The 21,849-nt window shown below is 37.4% G+C and overlaps 1 protein-coding gene across 1 annotated transcript; it reads left to right on the forward strand.

The window, feature by feature from the left end:
• Nucleotides 1-1,001: 1,001 nt before the first annotated feature.
• Nucleotides 1,002-21,802, forward strand: LOC127946967 (SNF-related serine/threonine-protein kinase). Its single transcript, XM_052543817.1, has 6 exons — nt 1,002-1,274; nt 7,316-7,993; nt 15,156-15,297; nt 17,860-18,072; nt 18,183-18,299; nt 18,455-21,802. The coding sequence occupies exons 2-6, from the start codon at nt 7,405-7,407 to the stop codon at nt 19,632-19,634; spliced, it is 2,241 nt and encodes a 746-aa protein (XP_052399777.1). The 5' UTR covers nt 1,002-1,274; nt 7,316-7,404; the 3' UTR covers nt 19,635-21,802.
• Nucleotides 21,803-21,849: the final 47 nt, after the last annotated feature.

A 21,849-nucleotide genomic window follows, 5' to 3' on the forward strand; every position in this document is an offset into this window, starting at 1 on the left:
ATAGTACTCTGACCTCATAAAATCCCATTCACCTGCTGTTATTGAAGCTTTAAACTTTGTTGTGTCACAAAAAGTTGGCATGTACTTCTGTACCACAAGGCAAACCTGACACAATGAGTTTTCCATAAAGCAATTTGCACTGTAAAAATACTAATTTTAACAAACAAGAATGCAAAAGTACCAGTTAACTGTAAGTAACCTTACACAACATTAAACAAGTATGGGGGAGGGGGTTATGTTGTTGTATCTTATTCTTACCAAGCCTGCATTTATTTGTTCAAATATACAGTAAAAACAGTAATATTATGATATATTAATACAATTTAAAATGACCTTTTTTCTATTTTAATACATTAAAAAATAATGTATAACATATTTATAATTATAATTTATTCCTGTGATGGCAAAACTGAATGTTCAGCCTCCATAACTCCAATCTCATCACATGATCCATTAGAAATAATTCCATGACATTAGTGCTCAATAAGCATTTATTACTATTTTCAGTGAAAATAATTGTTTTGCTGTCTACATATTTTTGTGGAAATGGTAATATGCTACATTTTTGTGATGCATTCACTGATGAATAGAAATAACAGCGTTTATTTGAAACAGAAACCGTTTGTGACATTTTATAGTTTAGTGACAAACTTTCAACAGCAATATTTTCACTGTAAATTTAACAAAGACTATTTTAAGTGTATCTCATTAGTCAGTTGCTCTCTCTATTCTTTGTATGCTTATTACAGAGCTTGTAAGAATGTTCAGATTGCCACAAGTGAGTCATCTTATTTGCTTATACATTCTGACATTAAAGTGATCCATTCAGACCTCACATAAATGAGCGGAATGTCAGTCCAAGTGCTGTTTTTCCACACGGTCCCTTCACCTAATTAGCCAGTTGCATAATAGTGTTCTTGAGACTTCAGAAACATTTCATGTGGCCCTGCCTCAACTCTCTCTCTCTCTCCTTCACTCGCTCAAGTCCGGGTAAGCTGGAATGCATTGACGTCAGAAGAGGGAGAGCGCTCGAGCGCTAGAGAAGAAGTGAGCGCGCGAGCACTGCGGAGCGACGCGCGCACCACTGCCTCGTCCTGGTCGGACAGCGGGCATCATTTATTGATAAAAACAACAGTGAGCGGATGTTTGAAGCCGTAAAGAAGCGATTTTCTTGTGTGTAGCCTCCAGCAGAATACTCGAGGGAAGCTGAGAATATTTCCAACGAATCTTCGTTTACACATAGACGTCTGAAACGCTGCGTACCACTTTAAATGGTAAGTTATTATAGAATACAAATGCGTTTGGCGTGTTTAACTATTTGTTGAATTGAATACTGAAGTCGTCCTTAGTGATTTATATGTAGGATATCATAAAATAAGGGTTTAATACCATTGAGGTCGTTGAAAGCGTGCCAGAGTGTAATAGTTTGATGTTATTGTTTGTGTTATGGTTCATAATGGTGATTTTAATTATTATGTATGTATGTAGTTATTGTTTTATATGTGTCATTTCATATAGCTAGCAGGTATTTTGCTATTAAAGAGAATGAATTATTAAAGGTGAGTTGGAAGATGTGGTTGGCAGACAAACATTGTGTCAGAGGCTTTGCATTGTGCTGGCCTGCATTTCTGTTCTCTCTCTCCTTCACACACACACACACACACACACACACACACAGCATGGAAGTCACCCTATCCTCCTCTCTGTGTATTCCTAGCCCTGGAGACATCCAGGGGCATCTGACAGCATGGCACACAGCAGGTAAGAGAAAGAAAACAAGACAAAGAGACAGAGACAAGGATAGAGAATGAGAAGGGGTCAGGTTTTTATTTTTATCTTTCTTAATTTATGTACAGTCTGTTTTAGTTTTGCAAAGTTTTATTGGATGCAGAGAAATTGCAAATGCTTTGGCAATACGAATGTACAAAGATTTGTCATGCCAATAAAACACATAAAAAAAATAGAAAACTGTTCCTGTGGTCATGGAAAGTTAAGAAAAATGTCCATGATTTTTCACTCGCAAAGAGCATTTCCTAGCTCATGAAATATTATATTTATTGTATATTTACAATTCACTGTATATTTGTATTTATGTGTGTGTGTGTGTTTGCTGTAATACTGTACATACAATTATAGATTTCTAGTTCATGAAATATTTAAATATAAGAAAACTTTGATTTGCTTTTTTTTGCATTCATGATCTAAATTGCATGAAAATTTAATGAGCTAGTAAAATATTGAATATATATATATATTATTATTATAAAAAATGTAATGAGTTAGAATTTTTTTAATTAGTGTGAGAATCCTGTAGCAATGAAAACTAAAATAAGAGAGATGCATTGTAAGATGTTTTCTGGAATTTGGAAATGGAATACTAGAAATACTAGGAGAGATTCTCAGTAATACGATCCAAAGGATGCTGGATAAAGTCATTAGACTGTTATGTATACGGTCTTCTATGTTCTGCATTACAGTAGATACTTGAGTGTGTATATATAGCATGCAGCCAAAGTCCTAGACTCAGCAGTGTGTTTGTTTGTGTGCACATGCATGTGTGTGAGCATATGTGCTAGAACATGGTGTATGCTCCTTCTGGCAAGCTACCAAGTTTGTGGGTTACACAGTGATTCTTTTGTGCCTCGGATTAAAAAGGATAAGACGAGTGCGTGTGTATGTCACAGTAATGTCCTAAGACACTTCAGCTCCATCACAAGGCAGGCCTGAGGAAATTGGGACAAGAGGGGAACGCAGGTCACCCAGATCAAGTTTCACCTACAATTTAGGGACCAAATGTCTTCCAACTGGCTGTTGTTTTGTCATGCTGCGAAGCAGATTTGTGTTTACAGACAAACTGCATGTCATTGGAAACTTGGGTTATGGGTTAAGTTTAAGGATTTAGTTTTAAAATTTAAAACCAAGTGGAAAGAGATAGACAAGAAATAAAAAGAGTGTATAATAAATTCTCCACATGAACTTTGTATCAAAATGAAGCCAGCTACCTCACTGTATACATTCTAAGATAACATTTTATTAGTCATGAAACCTCATAAGGGATACATTTGCAACAGTCTACATCAGCAACAAATAGCACACTATGAGCTTAACTTGCCTTTTTTTCAATGGAGTTCGGCATTAGCAAAGCTAAACACTATATTCTAAGCACTGTCCACAAATATTAGGTAAAATATATTTTTTTACAAATAATTTTCTTCATAATTATATTGTAAATAGGATCATTATAAATAATTGGAAAAAACAAAAGATTAACTTTTAATTATAGCAGCTCATGGAAAGCCCAGCTCAGCGGTCAAATGTGACCATTTAGTCATGTTTTCATAGAAAAGTAGAACAGTGGAATGCAAAAATGTGTTTTGTGTGAAAGGCCATTGGGTATATTTGGAATTAAATATACTCAAAATATATGTCCTCTATCTTGAAGCTACTGGTAATAGCAATGTATTCTGGGATAACATTCTCCCAGATTGCACACTTCCTTTGAATTTGGACTAAATTTGGTAATTTGGGAAGCATCTTTTTAGAACAGTCAGGAGTTTGCCCTTAAGTTTCCCTCAGTAGGCAGCTTACTAGGATTTGCAACACTGGATCTCATTCGGCCCAATTCACAACACCTATGAATGCACAAGAATTTGTTCTTAACCTCATTATTCTAAATGAGCGACCACATGACCAGAGGTTAGTCATTTGCATAAAACCCACCCAAACCATTTCCATGTAAGAGCTTTCTGAAGAACCTTTCATTTACTACTTTTAGTGACTATTAGCAAACTGTCACTCTCTAAAGATCTAAATATCTATATATAAAATTTAATCTTAATGTACCATAATTGTAAAGCCACCCAGAATATGTTTTTTTCCATATGTGTGGTGTAAATGTTTTCTTAATTTACAATATATTTTTTAAATTAAACAATAATTATTTAAAAAAAAAAAATTTGAAATCATGTTTATTTTTCGTGAAAATGTTTGCATCTTTCTGCAAGTACTATATAAATTTTACCAAAAGTTTTTCCGTTTTTGTGAGTGCACACGTTAATGCACTTCAAATAGCAGACACGCAAGCTCCCACTATGCCATGCTGACCTCATCACCTTCAATGTTGCATGATGGGAAAATGGAGCGATGAGATCATATCTAAAGGCAGCCCCATTATATTCTTCCCAACTCTGCATCTCTTTCACATCTCTTCACTCTGCTCGTCCATCAGCCCTCCCTCCTCCAAAAGGGAGAGCGGGATGACTCATTCTTTCACACCTCTCCCCTGGTGCCTCCTGTCAGACCGCGAGCCTCTTGACAGCCCCACGTACGGGTTTGTGTTTTTCGTATCGGCGCACAAATGAGTCGGGTCTGTTTTCTTGCCTTTGACACTCATGCAGAGGGTGACAAAGGACCCCAGCATCTCAGGCAGCGGACATTTTCTCACAGAAACGCTGAGCCTGGTTGATTCCCAACGCCTCGACGTGCGAGTTCCTCGCTTGCAGGAAGGCAAGGAAATGCAGGAAGTGCCATGTCTGTGTATGTTAGCATGTATGCGTCTTGTGTAACTGAGAGTTATCTTTAACTGCGGATGCTGGGTTTCTGCCTAACAGCTATCAGGAGGAAGCACCATGTCTGCTCCCCTCTAGCTTTAGGAAATACTCCCTGTTTTATAAATGATAGAGCTGAATGTGGAAAGGGTGGACAGCCCTATCCTTCCTCAATATGGAGGCCAACTGGTCTTTGTTACATCCTTGTACTGTTTTTGCTCTTTCATTCTTCTTTCATCTGGCTCTGTTTTACTTTCGGTCTTAACCACTAAATAAATACATCTCACACAAGGCAACAAAACCTAAAAGTTTTTGCTCACCAGTGTGTTAGAGGCAGGAAGCTCTGACTTAGAAACAAACTGAAACAGATTGAATTCTCTTCTGTCAATGGAATAATTCAGTCATTGAAATCACCCTCATGGCATTTGAGAAAGCAAAAGGAAATGTTATGAAGAATATTCACTCAGTGAATGTCCGAACAATGAAAGTTCTAATTTTTCAGTGAACTGTTCCTTTGAAAACACAACATATCATTCATAAATGCAGCTTTTGGTGAGATGTTGGTGAGTAATAAAAACTTTTCATGTGTAATTTTGTTCCGATCCACCACAAAACACTCGGTCCGTCAGACAAAGGGCAGCTTAATATTAGCAGCATTGATTTCAACAGACAAGAAAAGCTCTCGAGTATACTTCATTTTTTTAGCATGTTCTTGTGTGTGAGCATGCATCATTGTAGTATTGTTTATGTACTATTATAATATCTATTAATAATCTGAATTGTTATTTTAGTTTTAGTAATTTTATATACTTTTTTTGAAATATACTTGCATTTAGCTTTTCTGTTTTTGTCATAGTCCTTATTTGTTTCATTTTAATTTTATTTTCAGTTAGTTGCCAAGGCAGCATTTCACCTAATATTTATATAGATTTTATTTCAGTTGTATCTCAGTGAACAAAAACTTTTTTTAATTAGTTTTGGTTCTAGTTAACAATAACATTGGCATCTTAGACAGGCATCATACCATTAGTGTCTTGTTCAGCCTCTATCACAGGTCATTAACTATTCAGCTACTTTCATCAAACCACACACAAACACACACACACACACACACACACACTAATAATGATATAGCATTACAGGTATTGATCTACACCATTTGTTCTATGCCTCTGTCACCCGACTCCTCTGACGCTAGATCCAAAAATGCATTCTTCTCCTCTCACTCCTCTCTTTTTCCACTCTTCTTTTTGTATCCAGTACATTAGAGCATATTTATATATATATATAAAAAAAATTAGGTTCCATCAATTATCTCTCTTTGAAAATATTTCATTTAATTTGATTTTTAAGAATTTTTTTGGTGCTGTTTTGTTTGTTTACTTTTGTTTGTTTGTTTTTTTTGTGCTGTGGTGCTTTTTGGTGTTTTGTTTGGGTCTGGTTTTTGTTTAATTTTGTTTTGCTTGGGTTTAAACTAATTTATGATGTAAAGTCCCTTAAATTCTTACATTTGCATGTACACCAAATGTTAAAACTGAATAAAAATTTTCTTACTCACAAATGTTCATCAGTTGAATGAAACAACGTAATTGCAAACGATTTGTGTAATACAATATAGATGACCTGAAAATGAATGTCACTGTCTGCAATCGCAGTATTGAATGGGTTTTGTCTTAGCACGCATTAAGACGTCACCTCCAGGTTCGGCTGAAATTGTAGTATACAGCCACACTCGTGCTTGGGCATGAAGTTATTGTCACTCCCTATAAGTCTGATAGTACAGGAGTTCACTGTTAAGTAATAGGGTGGATTTATTTGAATTTCTTAGTAATAGTATTAGTAACTACTCTTGCTAAGTAACTGCTGTACAGTGAAGTAAGCCTGGTGTGGCTATAATAATCATTTGTTTCTGAGACAATTGGTTAATTGTTTTTTTGAAAGATTTAAGTTCAGTGTCTGGCATTCTTATAGGCAAATACCAACAGTACTTGACTTCTCTTGAGCAAATGCATAGGATCAGTATAAAAACCTGTTAGACAGCTTGCATTGTACTCCCTCCAAACACTCATCTTCCTCTCTTCAATAACACTGTGAATCTGAAAGCAAGTGCAGTTCACATCTAAATGTAACACTGTCTGTTTCAACACAAAGAGCACTACATCCCCTCCACTTAAACGTGCCTAAAAGGGTTTTCCAGCCTGATGCCATATGAAAACCTTTGAAAGTTCTATTAAGCTGTACCACAAGTGAGAGTGCTGGTTTATGGTTGTTAGCAAATTCCTATAGTTGCTAGGTTGTTAGGGTGTTATGGGATATCTCCAGGCTATTATTGGCTATGTTGTTGCTAAGGTATCTCATATAGTTAGATGTCATTTAGAATGGTATTTTGACTGGTAGTTGACACCTTGCTATGGCGTTGCTATAAAGGATGTTTACCAGGCCAATGCTATACTGTAGATAAGGTGTTTTGATTGGTTAGCATGTTGCTGTGGGGTTTCAAGGATATTATAAATGGTTTCCAGGATGTTGCTATGTGATTGTTAATGCTGCTGTGCGGTTGCTAGGGTCACTAAAGCTATGGATGGTTGGAGTGGCATTGCCAGGTTTTCTGAGTGGTTGACTGTATGTTGCAGTGAGTTTTCAAGTATTTCGCATCACCAATCACCAATCAGTTTTCCCCATACATGACATAAAATATCATTATCAATTAATATGTTTATGGTCGCTGTTTACATGTGTCATTATTTCTTTTTTTTGTTTTTCCACAGGTGATGTCTCAGTAGAGCTCCAGTTTCCTTCTGCTCCCTCTGGTAAGAGAGCCTAGTCCTCCAACTGTACCTCCTCTACTTGATCCAAAATGGCTGCCACCAAAAGCGGTTACGAGGGCAAGATAGCCGGCCTATATGACCTAGACCGCACCTTAGGCAAAGGCCATTTCGCTGTGGTCAAACTAGCCCGTCATGTATTCACAGGCCAGTTAGTAGCAGTCAAAGTCATCGACAAGACAAAGCTTGATGACTTGGCGACTGGCCACTTGCTTCAAGAAGTCCGCTGCATGAAACTCGTCCAGCACCCCAATGTAGTGCGACTGTATGAGGTCATCGATACGCAGACCAAGCTGTACCTCATCCTAGAGCTGGGCGACGGAGGTGACATGTACGATTACATCTTACGTCATGAAGGAGGGGTGGCCGAAGACACGGCGAAAGTGCACTTTGCGCAGATCATACGAGCAATAGCCTACTGCCATCGTCTGCACGTTGTCCACAGAGATTTAAAGCCGGAGAATGTGGTGTTCTTCAGACAGCAGGGGACGGTGAAGCTGACAGATTTCGGCTTCAGTAACCACTTTCAGCCTGGGACCATGTTGATGACCAGCTGTGGTTCACTGGCATACTCTGCCCCAGAAATACTGCTGGGTGAAGAGTATGATGCTCCAGCAGTGGGTAAGTGATAAAACTCTCTTTTATTCTGCATTTAGAAAGAATTGCAAGAGATTGCAAGATTCATAGATTCTGAAGGTTCATAGTTCTAAAGACTCATAGATTCATTTTTTTATCTTTAGAAGATTCATATATTGTAAGATTTCAAATATTGAAAGGTTCGTGAATTTAAGATTCTAATAATTGAAAAAAAAACATTTGAAAGATTCATGGATTCAAAAGAGATTCTAAAGATTCATAGTTTCAAAGATTCGTAGGTTTTACGATTTCAAAGATTGAAAGTTTCTCTTCTATCTGTATGTCATTTTATTCAGTCAATCATTCTTCAGTAGATGCTAAATTCTGTCCTTTCAGACTCTTAATTTGCATGCGCAGTCAAACTAATCCACCAAGGGATTAAATTGTGAAGGGCGCAGGAACACCGGGATGGTTCGCTTTTCTCTCGTCGTTGATCCTCCCCTCTCCCCACGTGTCTGTTCTGAGTTTAATCGCTGTTTTGCCAAGCAGAAATCTTCTACTGAATGAACAGCAAATCTGTGCTCTAGCAGGGGTCAAGCTAGGAGATTTGTGTCAGGTCAGAATGCATTCAGAATCCCTGCAGTAAACTGGCAAAATTAAGGGTAGTGAAATGGATTCCAAACACTGTTTACTTTTGACATTGACAAAAGACCATTAAAATCCATATCATCTAGCCACAGTGATGTATAGAATGTTTTTGCTGTCTGTTGTATATTTTTCTGTTGTGTCAGGTAGTGCTTTGATCTGGGACTATCTTGTGCAGTATGTGCTATAATGTTGTGTCTTTGAAAATTGTTTGGAGGATGAATGTGGCTAGCCGTGAACTCACGTTCCTTCTATCCATCATCCATTCCATTGTTCAAACCCAGTCACCTTATTAAGCTCTAGAGACTCGTTGTATTGCAAAGGGAGGAGGAGAAATGAAAAGAAAGCAAATTTAGAGAGAGAGAGAGAGAGAGAGAGTGATGTGTATGGAGAGAGAGAGACAGATTCAATGAGAGCGAGACTGAGGCAAGAAGAGAGACAGAATTTAGAGGACAGTAACATTGACTCAGACAGGAGGATGAAGTGCAACAGGACCAACAACAAATAGTTCTGTCTCTCTTTCTCTTTCCTGTTACTTGTCTTGATCCAGTTCAACAGAGCTTTCTAGAGCACAGATTTAAGATAAAAACAGACTTTAAACTACAGTGTGTACTTTTCCATTTCACTGCTCTGAGATTCTAAGATTCAAACAATTCTAAAGATTATTAGGTTCTGAAGATCCTAGAATGCCAGTTATTCCAAATATTCCAAAGAATCTTTAGAATTCCAAGATTGTAAATTTTTGAAGATAACAAAATTAGGAAAAATTCAGTTTCAAAGAATGAATTATGTATAGATTCACAGATCTTGAAGATTCAAATGATTTAAAAGACTTGAATTATCTGAAGATTCACTGTTTAAAAATAGATTTAAAAATTCTGAAGATTACAAAAATGTAGTTTCAAAAAGCTTCATAAATTTGGAATAGATTTTATAAGGATTCATAGTTTTAAAGATTTACAGATTTAAAAATTCTAAAGATTTATAGATTCTAAATAGATTGAAAGTTCATAGAGATGTGTAGTTGTAAATTTTCATAGATTATGAGATTCCAATAGGTTTAAAAATGTATAGTTTTAAAGATTCGAAAGATAATTTTATAGATTTTAAATGGATTCAAGTATTCTGTAGATTCATAGTTTCAAATAGTAGACGTGTAAAAACTACATATTTAAAAAATATTCTAGTCATTAGGTTGCCCAAATGACTACTGACTATTCCGTCTTCATTATCTTGATCTGATGTGTTTCTTAGGGTGCATTCATACAAATCAAGTTATTGTATTCAAAAATAGTTGTAGTGCAACAGAATAGAACAGAACATAGGGATCTAGGGATGTGTTTTGGAAGTTGGACTATTTTTAGCTTGACACACTGTCTTAAAAATGCAACACTCACGACAAACGCTGAAAAAATGTCATGAAGCTGAAGACTTAGTGTATGACAAGTGAAGAGCCAAAGAAACAGACAGACATTAGAGGACACTTAAGTTTCACGTTGTGACACAGACAGGAGGATGAAGACTAACAGGACTGACACTGAACCTGTCTGTCTCTCTTGCTGTCTTCCTCTCGTTCCAGTTCACTAGGGATTTCGAAAGCACAGATGTGTGCTGAGCTGCCATGTGTACCCTTCCGCTCCTCTGCTCTAACATTATTAATATCATATTTGTATGATATTTTCTGCCAGAGTGTCATGTGATGGAGGGACAGTAATTCTAACTGTGGCTGCATGTGCCAGGATTAGATCTGCACAAACTGGGTCAGTCTCTGCCGAGACCCAGCAAAGCGTGCAAAGGAGGCTATACTCACACATACATGCTAGGATGCTAAAAGCGTGTGAACCTGATGGCTTGTCTCACCTCTCTCCAAGCAAAATCTATCCATGGTAGAACTAGAACAGGTAGATAAGGGCTGAGTAGTCATGATTTATAAATGTTTAACTTACTGGGCCAGTCAGAATGAACAGTAAACACGCATATAAACACAATGGTGAAGCTTTCCTATAGCTGTAGTTTGACAGTTAGCATATTAACCCGAATACATTGAGCAATTCGGATGACACAGGCTCATCTCACTCTTAGTGGTTCCTAATTCATGGTTTTTGAAGTTGAGAGCATGTCTCAGAACCTGCCCATGTTAGCATCTGGCTAATTTAGCTAGCTTCTACCAAGTTCACAGGTGCATTTACGGTAAAATACTGTAGAATTGGACTCATAACCTTTGTAGGGCTAAACAATTAATCAAAATAAATCATAGCACTAACTAAGCTAAAGCTATAGCATAATTTTGCTTTCGAGTGCTATAATTATATGCACAGCATGTTTCAGAGTGAAGAATGGCAACTCGTGATGTCCAGTTTATAGTTTCTTGGTTCACAGTAAATGCTGCTTCACACAAACTTTAGATGCATCTGCTTTAAATACCTTATAGTGTGTGTATTTGGGAGCACAACATGTGGCAACCATCTTCCTAAAATTCCTGAATCAACTGAGAAATGCTTATAAACTGGCATTGGCTGTTGTCAGCAAAAGAGAAGCTTCAAGGTCTTCCTGTGGTTTTTCAGTCAAAATAAAAGCATTTTTGAAAATGAAGAAATTTATAAGAAAGCGGTAAATAATAGTATTGTATTGTATTTATATGTTGCAGTGTAAAATAAACCTATTATTAATATTACACACATATTAATAATAATAGGTCTATGTCTTTGACATCCATGACTACAGATATGAAAAGCTTTTTATCCTCCCTTTTGATACTTTATTTTCTATTATAAAATGCAAATGAGCTAACAATATAAATGTGCACTTCATAGTATTCTTTATTTTCATTTTAAAGAATTTTTGTACTTGAAGTGCTTATTTACATTTTATTAGCACCAAAAATAGAAATCTAATAACATAAGAGATCTGGATGTGTTGAGCAGTGGTTTGTATTTCATGTACTAGTCTGTTCAATCCATCATCAGGACGGCAGTGCCCATCGGATGACCCTGTGGCCCACTGCCTGGTTGATTAATCGGCTACTGAAGTTTGCTGGGCACAGGTTGGCATCTGAAACCTCATCTGGAAAGCTTTCTTCTCTAGCAGTTCTAGGTCAAGCTGATGCCATTAACACCAGTAGCAGGAGAGAGAGATGGGAGAGTAGAACTCCTTTCTGGGAAGCAGATCTATAGTTTGAACTTGTGAACAGAAAATGGTCTGTTTTCACTGTATGTTCATGTGCAATATTTTATTTCATATTTTTTTGAGCCGGTCTATGTTTGTGCATGGCTGAATATTCATTAGCTCAGTGAGAGGTTTTATCCATAGTCAGTAATCAGCTGCTCAGCTCTAATCCACTCACAAGAGTTCAGTCACTCAGTGCCAGCTCTCTCTGTGTAAGCTGTAATTGCCACTCAATGCAACAAACAACATTTGAATGCATACAGGTTTTGTAGGTATCAAATGTTGCATTTCATGAGGAAAATGGCTCGTTATATATATTAATTAAAATAATGTACTGTATGCATGAAGGTTTCGGGTTAGGGCTAGAAAATATATCTGTTTCTAAAACAATAGAAATCAACGGAAAATCAACACTATGACTTAAAATCCCCCCCCCCCCATCATCTATCTCTCTATCTGTGTGTGTGTGTGTGTGAAGCAGCTCAGTGTCATCAGTATTCAGGTTGCTGATCAGAGATGTTCTGAGATAGATAAGCTGGGAGAGACTGACTCAGTAACAACTCACAAACTCACACACACACTCAGGGCCCTATCATACACCCAGCGCAATGCGACGCAAGGCACAGCGCAAGTGTGTTTGCTAGTTTCAGTCTGGCGCCGTTCACATTTCCCAATCCAGCACCACGTCGTTTAATTAGCAAATGCATTTACGCCCATTTGTGCGCCCATGGTGCAAGTAGAGGTCTATGCAGGATAGTAATGGGAGTTACGAGATCAAGGTGTTTTTACACCATGATACCTGATTAGTTGATGTAATAGTTAGGTTTAGGGGTGGGGTTGGGTAAGGGGGATCATTTAGATTGCATGATTCAGAAACACCCAACAGTTTCAAAACACCCATATGGTGTTAAACGCCCACTTTTGCTCTGCAGAGACCTAAGTCTCCCATGGTGTGCTCTTAACAAAAGAGGTGTGTTCAGGTGCAATGCTGGCGCAATGCTAAAGGAGCTGAAAAACGACTGCACCATAGACCACCTCAATCCTGGTCTTAAGTCTAAAGTCAATGGCGCAATATTTTTTTGTTATTTAAAGGGCGCGTTCTTCGCTTTGAGAAGCTTTCAGCTTTTCCGCCAACAAATTCTGCCATGTAAATAGCGATCCGCCATGGTGCGAGCGGCACATCTCGCTCTTAAAAGGGATTGGGTGATTCCAGATTCCAGATTTTCAGTGATTTTTAAACATTCTAAAGATTAGATTCAAGACAGTGATTCAAAACAGTGCATCTCTACTATAGATTTTATATAGACATAATTAGAATCTGTTCAAGACCTCAAGTCCAGAGACATTCTGTTTCACACACAGTTGTCACATTATGTAATCTCAATGCAGATCAACACACAGCAGTTCCTTGGTAGCCTTCATTGTGTGTAATGTGTACTGTGTAAACTACAGTCACATGGCACTAACACACAAGAGGTGTGCTACACTTAAAACTGTACTGATCCTCGCTCTGGGCCTCTAAGAGTCTTTCTGTGACTAATTGTACTTTAACAAGATACAACAAGATAAGAAAAACTTACAATAACTCATTATTTCTGCCACCTCCACACATAACATTATTTGTCAAGGCAGATGTTTTCTTATTAAGAACAAACCTAAGAAACAACTGCATATCTTATATGTGTGATGAATTAATGCTAAAGATTAAAGTTTAATTGAGAGAACAAGTTGAATACTAAAATTTTAGGATATAGGATATAAAGGATATCATGATTTTTATGCAGTTTAAAGCCGACAGCCCTTTGGTGTCATGTTCTATGTCTGGCCATATTTATATTAAGAGCTTTTGAGTGTGCTCAAAAAAAAAAAAATCTAATTTGTGCCTTTCAATATAGACATTAAATCACGTGCTGTATGTATGCGTGTGCCAGTGCGAGACATAGCGCTCATGTTTGTCTGTCTGTATCTGTGGAGGAACATGCAGAAGAGAGGGCTTATTGTTAGAACAGTTAAAGACACTGTTTGGACAATGCTGTTTCTCTGGACTGTCTCTCAGGCTGATCCTTTGCTCTGATTCATGCTCTTTCACACAAAATTTGTACTCTCTCGCGTGCACACACACACACACACACACACACTGAAACCAGTATGCCAGATTTTAAGCTGTTGATTAAATGGAATAACACACAGATGGATTTACTTTAAAGGCTTTTTTGGGTGAATTACTTTTTTTTAATACTAGGTGGGACAAAGTGGGTAATATGGGATCTAAGATAAGGTTATTTTCCTTAAATAAAATTAAACCTTTAAAAAATAATAATAAACTAAGTGAAAATTATTAAAGTTTTTTTTATATATTTTATTTTAGATTGAAGCACTAAAATAAATCAACCCAAAAAAAACTAACTTCAGTGGGATGTAATGTTTGCATTCATCCTCTGGCCTTTTCTGAATTTCTATAAACGCCGTAATGGAGCTCCAAGAATACCACAGCCATATTTAACTGCCGGTCAGGTCAGTGCTACTAGACCAAAATTATGAATGAGCACATTCTCAGTACTCTTTCACTTTGTAATCAAAGGTTAAATGAAATGTTATGAATATGAAATAAGTGATCTATCTGAGAAAATCTAAACTGATCCTACTAAATCATTTCACTTAAAAGAGGAAAACCTAGACCTCTCACCCATATTTATAAGTTTTTTTTTTTTTCACATGCTCTGTGCATGTCATACAGCTGAAAAAAATTAAAAGAGGAAGCTTGTTTTCTTGGAACGCCACTGTGGAAAAGTACGCCACTAAAGCAAACACATCCCTTGTGGGACTAACACTCCCCCTCTCTTACTTTTTTCTCTTTTTCTTGGATTCATGATGTTCTGTAAAACTTCCTGGGATCCTTGGTTGACACACAGTTGGATGGAGAAACAGTTTCAGGGACAATTCAGTCAGAAAAACATGTCTATAGGGTCCCAGCGATTGACGATTAATGATTGGTTAAGTTAATTATTGTCTGAGGACATACATTGACTCTGAAAAGGTTAAGGCTGGTTTTATTTGCGTTTCAGCTTTGCTTAAGCTCTCTTTGTGTATTGGTTGGTTTTGATAGTGTGAGCGTGTGTCACATGAGGACTTCTGTGTTGTTCTGTGTCCTCTTTTCTGAAAATATTTGTGTAAATATTTACTCTGACAACAGTTTGATTTGGTTATGATTGCATCTTCAAATCATAGTGATGGATATTTTTTTCTAAAGTATGCTGACAAAACTAATTTTAATTTGATGGATATTTTTATATAAAGGCCTACTTAAAATTTTTTGCACTATTTTACACAAACTAATGTTGTGAATAACTAAGAAATATTTTAGATGAAGTTTGAGATGTTATTGTGTGTCTTTCAGATATCTGGTCACTGGGTGTGATCCTCTATATGCTAGTGTGTGGACACCCACCCTTTCAAGAGACCAATGACAGCGAGACCCTCATCATGATCATGGACTGTCGCTACAATGTGCCAAACCACATCTCTCCAGAATGCAAAGAGTACGTATGTCATCTGAGCTTAGATTTTTCTCAGACACACAACCAACTAAGAAATAGATTTCTTAGATTTAATCCAGAAGGCTGGAGGTTATTATGTATTTATTTATGCACTGCAAAAATAAGTAAATAAAAAGCCCTCTTTATCCGTATTTTTGTACTTTTTACTTGAAGCAAAATTGCATTACATATAAAGATTGTTTTTCCTACAACATGCGCTTTATTAGTTCATTTTTTTTTACGCCACTGGCATTTGTTATTTTCTTCTTTAAAGCATAAACCTCATTACATTTATGCATAAAACAAGAAAAAAAATTTGGGGTATGAATATAATTTAAGATTTGTATTCTTTGAAAACAAATAATAATTTTTTGATTAGCAAGCAATTTTGATTAGAAGCAATTTTGCTTCTGATATAAATGAAACTTGTTTTAATGTTTTCACTGGAAAATATGTTTTTGCATTGTGTTGAAATCTCAATCATCTTCTTTTCGCCGTGATAGTAGTTAGCCATTATGTAACAAGTTTTATTAAATCTGCTTAGTGTTTTCTTCAGGGTCAGCAGATGTCATATATCAATAGTCTTTTGTTTCCATGCTGGTGCTGTCGAGTTCACTATTTCTGGAAAGCAGTATTACTAAGGATATGACCCTGGTAAAACCCTTTCCACTAAGATCTTGCATGCTGATCTGATGCATGCCCACAAAAACATGCTTGAGTACTTGAAGACTAGTTTTTAAGATGTCCTTGACAGCTGTGTGCCATTGTTGTTGTTTCTCTCTGAGAACTGGCAGGATGTAGTCTCTCAAGGTCTCTCAAACACCACACCCTTGCACTACAGTCTGTATCACTAGCACGCCAAACTTCATAACTATGTGTAGACCGGAGTTCATCTGAACATACTGTACTTTATCGGTTTACACCTACTTGTACCAGCCAATCACAGGTTGTGGCTCTCTAAATCATGCTTAAGCAAGCCAACTAGGCTTCTTTTTGAATGAGCAAAGAAAAGACACACAGAATTTCCATCCTTGGACCAGGTGATGGATATTGAAACTAACAGGTCAAGACAACTCCCTATTTTTATATATATATATATATATATATATATATATATATATATATATATATATATATATATATATATATATATATATATATATATGTATAAATATATATAAGAACTATATAAGAACTTTAACTAGATTTTCCAGCTCATTTAGATGCACTTCAATTCTTAACTAAGCTTTAGCATATTATTTGAATCATAACATTGTAATGCTCTTATGAAGGGTTGGGGATGATTGAAATTAAGTCACACAAATGTTTGCTACAATACATAATTACTTAATTAAATGTTGACTAATTACGACTATTAATTCTCTTATATAGAAAACTTTTGTGCTCAGATGACGAGATTTATTTCTCTAAAATTTGTTCAGTATTTTATAATAGATTTTACATTTAAGAACCACAAAATTGATAACATATTAAATATCTAAATGGTGCACAAGTCTGATTTTAATTGGGTTCACTGTAGCTCGATAGTGACCAGATTTTTACACAAGGCTGCCTTTTGTCAGAGTGAAGTTATTTTTAAGTGGGTTTATTCCAGGCTATTTGTAGTCAGAACATCCCCAGAGCAACAGCTCTCAGGCTTGAGTTTAGGTATGAATCAGTCAATTGTGCATGAGTGTGTGTACAAGTGTGTGTTAGACATCTCGGCTTGGCTGCACAGCCAAACATAGTGACTGGGTCCCATGACCTTAACCACAATCAAAAGCTTCCTTTAATGGGAAGGGTTTTCTTAGAGGAGAACACTTGTGTCTTCAGGCATACTTTCATCTTGCTGTTCATCTGTAGTTCGCTTTTTTTCCCCCCAACCTTCATCCTCACGGCTATTTAAGGTCTTGAGGTTAAACACACCAAGAGACTCTGCTGATGCTCAAGGGCAATGGAGCATGTGGGATTATAAACACAAACACCCAGAGACCTAAAAAAATAACACGCTTTGAAAGGGAAAACATCTTCCCCTGCTGGTCATCTATGTGAGATGCACGTTTCATAAATGTGTAGCAGTGCCGCAGTGAAATAAACACTCAAATGCCTTGAATAAACAAGCTGGGTGCAGTGCATTCATACATACACATGCAAGCTTGGATCGTAAGAGTACCAACCAAATTCGTATTCTTTCCATTTGCCTCACTGAAGCAACCATTCTCTACAGGTGCTCATGAATATTAATCAACAGAAAGATAAGCATTCCGTCTCCTCTGACGGCAAGATGCGCCTGTGCAATCATCGCCTGTCAGCTAGGCAGAGAATATTTATTAAGATTGCTAGAAAAGAAAAGTATTGAAATTGCAAGTAGAGTGAGACTGAAATTAAGTGAGATGGAGGCACGAGTGATGAAGGGTGACAAAATCAAGTCTGTTTGAGAAGATGGGATTTTTTTTTCTTTTCCCCCTGACAGAAGGTCATGTCTGATGTTCTCATTCTGCTTTGGTAAAAAAGCAATAACAATCTTTCATCATTCTCTCCTTCTTATTTTCCTTTTTTCCTCAGTTTGATTTCACATATGCTGCAGAGAGATCCTGCTAAACGGGCATCTCTCACAGAGATAGAGGGTCACCCTTGGTTGCAGGGTGTTGACCCTTCGCCTGCTGGGTACACAGCTGCACCGCTTACCTCCCACCGCAGCTTGTTACCTGAGGAGCATGAGTTCATACTGCAGGCCATGATCAGTGGCAGCATTGCTGACCGAGATGCCATCCAGGAGTGGGTATCTCTTAATTCTTTTTAGATAATTTATTTTGGTCTCAGAATAGCCTAGCCTCTTCAGAGTAGCATTATGTAAGTTAATAATACAAATTTGTATTTTGTGATAGAGCACTGGAGGCTGACAAATACAACCACATCACAGCTACGTATTACTTGCTAGGAGAACGACTCCTTCGAGAAAAGCAAGAGCAGCCAGGTCTCTCTCCTGAACAAAGACATACACAGTAAGTTACTGTAATCTTAAACATATATATAATTTTGGATCTGAAGGTATTTTATCATTTTATGTTGTAGAACTTACAGTATCTTACCACATAACCCTTGGTGCATACATTTTCCTAATACATTGTACTTAATATTGTTATTGGCTATGTTACAGGAGACCCATGTCAGAACCACTGGACTTGGTAAGCCAAGTGCCCCAGACTGATACACTAAAAGGAACACCTCTAGGTCCCTTAGCTCCTCTCGGTTCTGTGTCTTCCAGCTATGTACGACGTGGTGTAAGTGAGTCTGGGGACTTGCTTGCTCCCAAACCCAACCGTCATGACAACTCCTTCAGTGACTTTTGCAGCATGGCTCCATGCTCGAGCCTCAATCTGCGCCCTCCGGACCAACCTACTGTCAAGAGCCTTGGAGCCTTACAGCAGATCTGTGAGGAAGAAGAGGATGAGGATGATGAAAATGAGCAGAACAGGGATGAAGTGAAGCTTGAGGTGGCACCAGGTAAATTGGATCCTCTTCCTTCAACAGATCTCCTCTTAAAACCTTCTAGAACATCTTCGCAATCAGAGATTCAGAAGAGAACAGGGAAGCCGTCTTGTAAAGTGCTGAGAAACTGTGAAACTCTGGCTGAGGAGGAGGAACTTGAGGAAGGGTCAGGAATCACAGAAGAGCAGAAGAAGCCTTTGGATTCAGTGTCTAATGTCACTTCTGGCACCATGGAACATCAAGTACAGATGCCCACAAACACTGAAGCCCATGTGGAAGAGTTAAACCACACAGAGCAACCAAGTAGAGGAAAGGACAAGAGTGTTTTCCCACACCCTAGCTTGTCTTTAGTTGAGCAAGAAGGAGAACAGATTCAAGGTCCAAATATAGATGAACTTTCACCACCTTCCAGAATGGATGTTGTACAGTGCTGCTGGGCACAGCGTGAACCTTCAAAGGACACTCTAGAAAACAACAATAACACCTTAGCCAAATCTCGACTGCTTGAAGTTGGGGTTGTGTCAACTGCTTGTGATTCCCCAAGGTCCCTGCCAAGGAACCACTGTGTGGACCTGGGTCCTGATGGGGTGGAGATGCGTAAGAATGCAGGTGAAGTTGAAAAACCTGAGGAGGTACAACCTAAACCTCAGAAAGGCCTCCAGGGAACCAGGGACACAAATATTGACCCTGCTGTCCGGGCTGATCCCAGCAAGGTTAAGAACGTAAACTTGCGAGAATGTCTGCTGCAGTTCCCACTCTGTGAGAAAGCCTTGTCCTTCAACATTCAGCCCACCTCTAAAGAGAAGCTTCTTCCATTTGCACAGTACAACTGCTGCCATGTGTTGTAGAGGTTGTAATCCGAGATCAAGGAACAAACTGATGTCAACAGAAACCATCCGACCTCTACAACCCTGCAACTCTCTGGAGTTGTTCAGACAAAAAAACCTGTGTTCTCACCTCATACTGTAACCTCAGAGGTGCTTTTCCACACAATCTACTTATTCTATATCTTTATTTTCTTTCCCTACCCGGCATTCCTTGCTGCTTTCTTGTATAACAGTTATCCTCTTGGCAATGCTGTGTGTATGAACACCTGTATCTACTGACACTGCTCACTATATTCTGTGCTATCTCAGAGACTTTTATTAGAAATAGCATATGTCTTGCTAGCGTAGGAGCTTTAATTCAATAACTTATAATTTTGCACTGTAATATCTTTACCACAATAAGAGTCCCACTGAGTTTAGTCGTATCGCTAAGCGAGTTGATGAAGACCATGCTTCAGAACAACACATAAGAAGCCAACACATAAACATATGATAAACAATCACAACAGTGGATGTTTAGATTCAAGAACTAGCCGTTGATTTAGTAGTCCTGACAAGTTTTTTCATTTGGTTTGTTTTTGCAGGCAACTGCGAGGCAGTGGTCTTGCTCTGAACTTTTAAGAAGTTGCATGCTGTGGCATTGTTTACGTTGTTCCCACACCACTGTCTCATGCTAGCATGTTTGCTAGCATCTGTACCCTCAGGCAGTGGGGCGGGAAGCAGAACTCATCGCCACATTGATACAGTGACAGTTTGGGAGCATGGTTATGAGAGCATGCTTAATCAGAACAGCTTAGCGTAGCATTAGTATTTTGTGAGCAGGGGACTGCAAAAGGAAAGATGCTAAATATATCTGTGATATATTATTTTCACAAAAAAAAACAAGAAGAGGGATCAAACAGAGATTATTCTGAGAGGTTATGACAAGAGACTTTTTTGTGAAATGGACACAAAACAGAAGACTGGTCTTCCTGGAGCTATATTTTAGGGTTTGTTTTAAAACTGCTAATTCTTTTAATATGGATTAATATTACGAAGCTTTTCTCAAGTATTAGAGAGTTATCAAGGTTTTTTTTTAAGAGATGGTGACATACATTTTTTCCTTTTCTTTCTTTTTTTTTTTTTTACATAAGATAATAGAAGGAGAATTATTATATAACATTCTGGGGTTTTTTTTATTGTCTGCCTCTGGGTGCATCTTTAACATACATTGTAAGGTTATAAGCTGTTTGAAACATCCAGTCATGTACAGTGTATATAATCTTTTGGACATATTGGTATGATGTTGTATTTTGACCCTTGCACCATATACATACCAAGCATTTCAACCCTTTATTTTAGATCTTATTCAGTGAACGTAGCAGTTTGATGACAATAGTTGACTGACAAAAAGGTCATATAGTTTCTTGTGTCATAGTTGTAAATACATTTGAAAAGTTGTGCAAACTTAACGCTAAATAGCGTAGCTGAGTATCTTAAAATGTACATTGAAAATCCAGCCTTCATATGATACAATGGTATGAGTGAAGCTAGCGGTTACTGTTGTTTTCACTTCCTAAACAGCCTAAACACATCTTAAAAATGTAGATAGCAAATGTGACTGTGGTTACTGTTACTTTGGTACTCAAAGCAATTCAGTCACTTCACATGTTCATAAGTTTCTGCGCACCTGTCACGGTGAATTACATTTTTTGGTCACATGTAGATAATGAAAGTGCAAATGTCAAATACACTTATTTTTGTTGCAATATCATGGACCACAAATAAGCTTGACCAAATGCACAAGAATGCACAAGAATGTTAGCGGTGCTTTGGGGAGAGATAGCAAGAAATATAGACAAATTACATCTCAGTAAGTTCTGAAATTTGAATTTTCATTCCCTCACTATGTTTAATCAAGAAACAGCCATCCTGACCCGGCATGATTTGTAAGTACAACCTTCTGGACCAATCAGAGGGCAGAATGATGTAAAGCTAGACATGCACTATATTTTCATAATCAGCATTTTATTTTCTACTTATTTTGAAGTTTCTCATTTGACATGGGTCTCAATCCATCAAACATCTGTAATCGCTTTACAGCGAAAGTTGGATTTGGGTTTGTCTATAGTCCCATTGACCCTTACTAAACTATGACTCAATGAGATTAATTTATTTTTATATTTATTTATTAAAACTGATTAAACTGCCTCTTGTGTTGTGGTTTTTTATTTTATTTTATTTTTTTAATTTATAA

The sequence above is a fragment of the Carassius gibelio genome, chromosome A25, assembly GCF_023724105.1.
Source record: "Carassius gibelio isolate Cgi1373 ecotype wild population from Czech Republic chromosome A25, carGib1.2-hapl.c, whole genome shotgun sequence".
In the NCBI taxonomy this organism is placed as follows: Eukaryota; Metazoa; Chordata; class Actinopteri; order Cypriniformes; family Cyprinidae; genus Carassius; species Carassius gibelio.

Excerpts from the sequence above, each read along its gene's own strand:
- LOC127946967 (XM_052543817.1), top strand. The coding sequence starts at position 7,405 with ATGGCTGCCACCAAAAGCGGTTACGAGGGCAAGATAGCCGGCCTATAT. Across the intron at positions 7,994-15,155 it reads GTATGATGCTCCAGCAGTGG|ATATCTGGTCACTGGGTGTG; the intron begins GTAAGTGATAAA and ends TGTGTCTTTCAG. Across the intron at positions 15,298-17,859 it reads ATCTCTCCAGAATGCAAAGA|TTTGATTTCACATATGCTGC; the intron begins GTACGTATGTCA and ends TTTTTTCCTCAG.